This window comes from Nymphaea colorata, chromosome 4 (genome assembly GCF_008831285.2).
Source record: "Nymphaea colorata isolate Beijing-Zhang1983 chromosome 4, ASM883128v2, whole genome shotgun sequence".
Taxonomy (NCBI): domain Eukaryota; kingdom Viridiplantae; phylum Streptophyta; class Magnoliopsida; order Nymphaeales; family Nymphaeaceae; genus Nymphaea; species Nymphaea colorata.
The window spans coordinates 5,480,720-5,484,448 of record NC_045141.1 but is presented as its reverse complement, the minus strand read 5'-3'; the positions used below and the strand labels follow the sequence as shown (position 1 = coordinate 5,484,448).

At 42.4% G+C, this 3,729-nt stretch overlaps 1 protein-coding gene across 1 annotated transcript; it reads right to left on the bottom strand.

Moving 5' to 3' along the window:
* Positions 1-608: 608 nt before the first annotated feature.
* Positions 609-2,343, bottom strand: LOC116252615 (alpha-thujene synthase TPS3, chloroplastic-like). The gene is made up of 5 exons (XM_031626999.1): positions 2,214-2,343; positions 1,535-1,650; positions 1,278-1,453; positions 961-1,089; positions 609-765 (listed from the first exon to the last, which is right to left on the bottom strand). The coding sequence occupies exons 1-5, from the start codon at positions 2,341-2,343 to the stop codon at positions 609-611; spliced, it is 708 nt and encodes a 235-aa protein (XP_031482859.1).
* Between the last annotated feature and the right edge of the window lie 1,386 nt (positions 2,344-3,729).

Here is a 3,729-nt window from a genome sequence, read left to right as displayed (position 1 = left end):
CGGCCATGGACTCATGCTCCAAGACACCGATGCCATCTTCATAGTCGTACATGCACTGGGAGACCCTCGCAATGTTGAGAGCCACGTTCATGAAGGAACGAAAGAAGGTGGTCTGTTGCTGCTGCTGCAGAGCAGAGAGAAGCTCCCTGTTCAGCCTCCTCCATGATCCCTTGGCAAGTTCCTTATGTGCTGTCGTGCTTGCTCCTCCGCTAACCTTGCCTCATTCATATAAATCTGGACCGATCTAGGCAGGTTCCCTCTCCCGAGTACAACCTTTGATCAAGTGTTCAACATATAAAGAGAAGATTATCAGCCAATCCAAACAGAAAAACAGAACAAAAACATTGTCAACTCGGAAGCTAATACTAGTTAACCAGCAGAAAATACACTAACAGCTGATTTTGACAAGTTGTTATCATCGATGACAAGTGATGATGTTCGACTCACACAACAGCTGCTGGATTGCTTGATCCTCAATGTTTTCGGAGAGGAAGAGGTAGGCATGGAGAAGAATAGTGCCGGTCATGGCTGCCCGGATGTTGCTTAGATATTCCTCTAGCCTTGGTGTCTATCGGGCATGGTGCCACCTTGCTTCAACCAAGTAAGCTCTACATACACCCATCCACCGCTCTCCTCATGTGTGAAGTGATATCATGGCCATGCCTCCTAAGAACAGCGTAGCTAATCTGGTTGGTTGTGTTGTAGACAGCCGCATAGAAGACCCTCAGTGACTGTGGCAGCTGCTCTGCCGCCTGAAGATCCCACCTGCGTATATACAATATACAGCACCCTCATTGGCTCCTAACGATGTGAAGCAGAAACTAGAGACAGAGTTGCTCCCTTTAATTTACCAACCATAATCATCCTTTACCTCTCAACAACTTGCACAAAGGGTTCGAGCTCCTCAACAGACTGATGCTCGCCAAAGATGTCCTCAACGGTGGCCATCAAGTAGGAGACCCGGGCGAGTTGCATCCTGTACTGTGAGAACTTGGCTCATGCATCTTCCCCACCGCCATGAAGTAGCTCTCCACCAGCCTATCTCTGGCGAAGCAAATGTGATCGCCCAAGCCCAAGTGCCTCCACCACCTGCAAACACCCAAAACAAAGGACTCATGGTTGATTATTAGTGGACCCAATGATGAAATCCAGCAACAATGTAACATACAAGATATTCATTACTGATATGCATATATACATAGAATGACATTAGTTGCTACATTATTATCAACTATTGACCAAGTTATTTAGGCAAAAGTGCAAGAATGAATTGTTACCCGGATAACTCCCTGAGCTCTCTTTGGTGGATTGTCTGCACCATGTTGAAGTCCAGCCTAGTGAACTCATGCAGTACTTGGCTTCTGCGGTCCGTCCTCTCGAATGTCTCAATATACTCTCGGGCCTCGACCCTACAAACCCTTCTGTGGAGCAGAACCTGCAGACCACGCTTTACCTGTCGAGACATCCTCTTGTCCATGCAGGTTGTCCTTGCTCTAAGATGCTCTGAAGAGAAGGCCGTAGCTTCTTCCAACACAGTTTCTCCTTCACAGGCTAGCTGTGATGCTTCATAGAGGCTCAGCAACCCTCTCACATCCTCACGAAGATTCTCAGAGAACCGGCCAGACTGTTCCCTAAATCTACTAAAGCACTCTACGAAATGCAAAAAGAAACTTTAATGGTTAGTGTCAATTAACACATTTGTAATAGACAGTCTAGATTAAGAACTAATTATTGAGTCAATATTTTGGAATTAACGCATGTGTATTTATATATATATGTATACCTGCAGAAACATTATAGCCATGTTGCCTCGGAATTCAGAAGCAAAGTGAAGAAGAGTAGAGGTCCTCAAATCCTCTACTGCTCGTGCATATGGCATCTAGTGATCGCCTGACCTCACTCTCAAAGTGATAGGCTACACCTAAATGTTCGAGTGAATCGATCAGCTCCAACTGAGCCACTTGCTCAGTGGTAGATGTTATAAGTTGTTGGACTTCTCTTCTCAATTCTTCAACTCTGGTCCTTTGTGTTTCGATCTGCTTTCATTTTCATTTCTTTGAATTAGGATCACATCATAATACGAAAATAAACAAAATAAGTCAGATCAGAGGTACGGAAAATTACAGATGTTGCGCTAGTAATGGACTGGATGAAGTTATAGTTCCATGTACTTGGCTGGTATCTGGAAGGTCTCCTTTGAGCAGCAGACCTACCGCAGCCCTCAACCCTTGGCGCACATCTCACAAGGGTGGTGCTCCATGGCTTGAACCCAGCCTTGCTATTAGGACCAAACTTGGGGGAAATAACGAAAGGAGTAGAAAGGGAAGCAAGAAGAGCAGCCATTAGGACAGTGTGTGTATTTGTTGTTGAATGCTGAATGCTTTCACTGCCCCTCAGATGACTTAGCTCAGGATTGGTTTGCTAGTTCATATAGGGCTGCATCCGAGTGTGCATTGCGTGTCTATAATGGTTAGAGAATTTTAATTAGGTTCAATCTCTTAAAATATGGTGTTTGCATAAGCTATAAATGTTTAATGCTTTTATCTTTGTATATAAATAGAAAAAATTAAACTATGACACTTGCCCAAGCCATAATTATTTGGTACTTTTATTTTATAGATAGAATGCATTCTCTCTTCAAGTTTTTGATATGCATTATAATCCGACACTTATTAGCTAATGTTTGCCACTTAAAACCATTTTTATTAAAGACCTGGTTTATGCATTATAATCCGACACATATTTGGTACTGAACCGAAGTGAAGAAGATCAGAGGTCCTCAAATCCTCTAGTGCTCATGGATATGGCATCTAGCGGTCGCCTGATCTCACTCTCAAAGTGATAGGCTACACTTAAACGTTCGAGTGTATCGACAAGCTCCAATAGAGCCACTTGCTCAGTTGTAGATGTTATAACTTGTTGGACTTCTCTTCTCAATTCTTCAACTCTGGTCCTTTGTGTTTCGATCTGCTTTCATTTTCATGTCTTTGAATTAGGATCACATCACAATACCAAAATAAACAAAATAATAGTCAGATCAGAGGTATGGAAAATTACTGATGTTGCGCTGGCAATGGACTGGATGAAGTCATAGTTCCATGTACTTGGCTGGTATCTGGAAGGCCTCCTTTGAGCAGCAGACCTACCGCAGCCCTCAGCCCTTGGCTCACATCTCACAAGGGTGGTGCTCCATGGCTTGAACCCAGCCTTGTTATTAGGATCAAGCTTGGGGGAAGTAACGAAAGGAGTGGAAAGAGAGGGAAGATGAGCAGCCATTAGAACAGTGTGTATTTGTTGTTGAGAGCTGAATGCTTTCACTGCCTCTCGGATGACTTAGCTCAGGATTGGTTTGCAAGTTTATATAGAGCTGCATCCGAGTGTGCATTGCGTGTCTATTATGGTTAGAGAATTTTAATTAGGTTCAATCTCTTAAAATATGGTGTTTGCGTAAGCTATAAATGTTTAATGCTTTTTTCTTTGTATACAAATAGAAAGTATTAAACTATGACACTTGCCCAAGCCATAATTATTTGGTACTTTTATTTTATAGAAAGAATGCATTCTTTCTTCAAGTTTTTCATATGCATTATAATCTGACACTTATTAGCTAAAGTTTGCCACTTAAAACCATTTTTATTAAAGACCATCTTTATTTTTTACAAGTATTTGAGTAATTGCACCCCTTCACCTTTAAGTGGTGCAACTTGCCGTTTCAACAATATCATGAAC

What these genes read in the sequence shown, in the direction of transcription:
- LOC116252615 (XM_031626999.1), bottom strand. Translation starts at nt 2,343, where the DNA reads ATGGCTGCTCTTCTTGCTTCCCTTTCTACTCCTTTCGTTATTTCCCCC. An exon ending in GCCAAGGGTTGAGGGCTGCG is followed by an intron (nt 1,651 to 2,213) that starts GTAGGTCTGCTG and finishes TGCATTTCGTAG; the next exon opens with AGTGCTTTAGTAGATTTAGG. An exon ending in TAGCCTGTGAAGGAGAAACT is followed by an intron (nt 1,454 to 1,534) that starts GTGTTGGAAGAA and finishes ATGTCTCGACAG; the next exon opens with GTAAAGCGTGGTCTGCAGGT.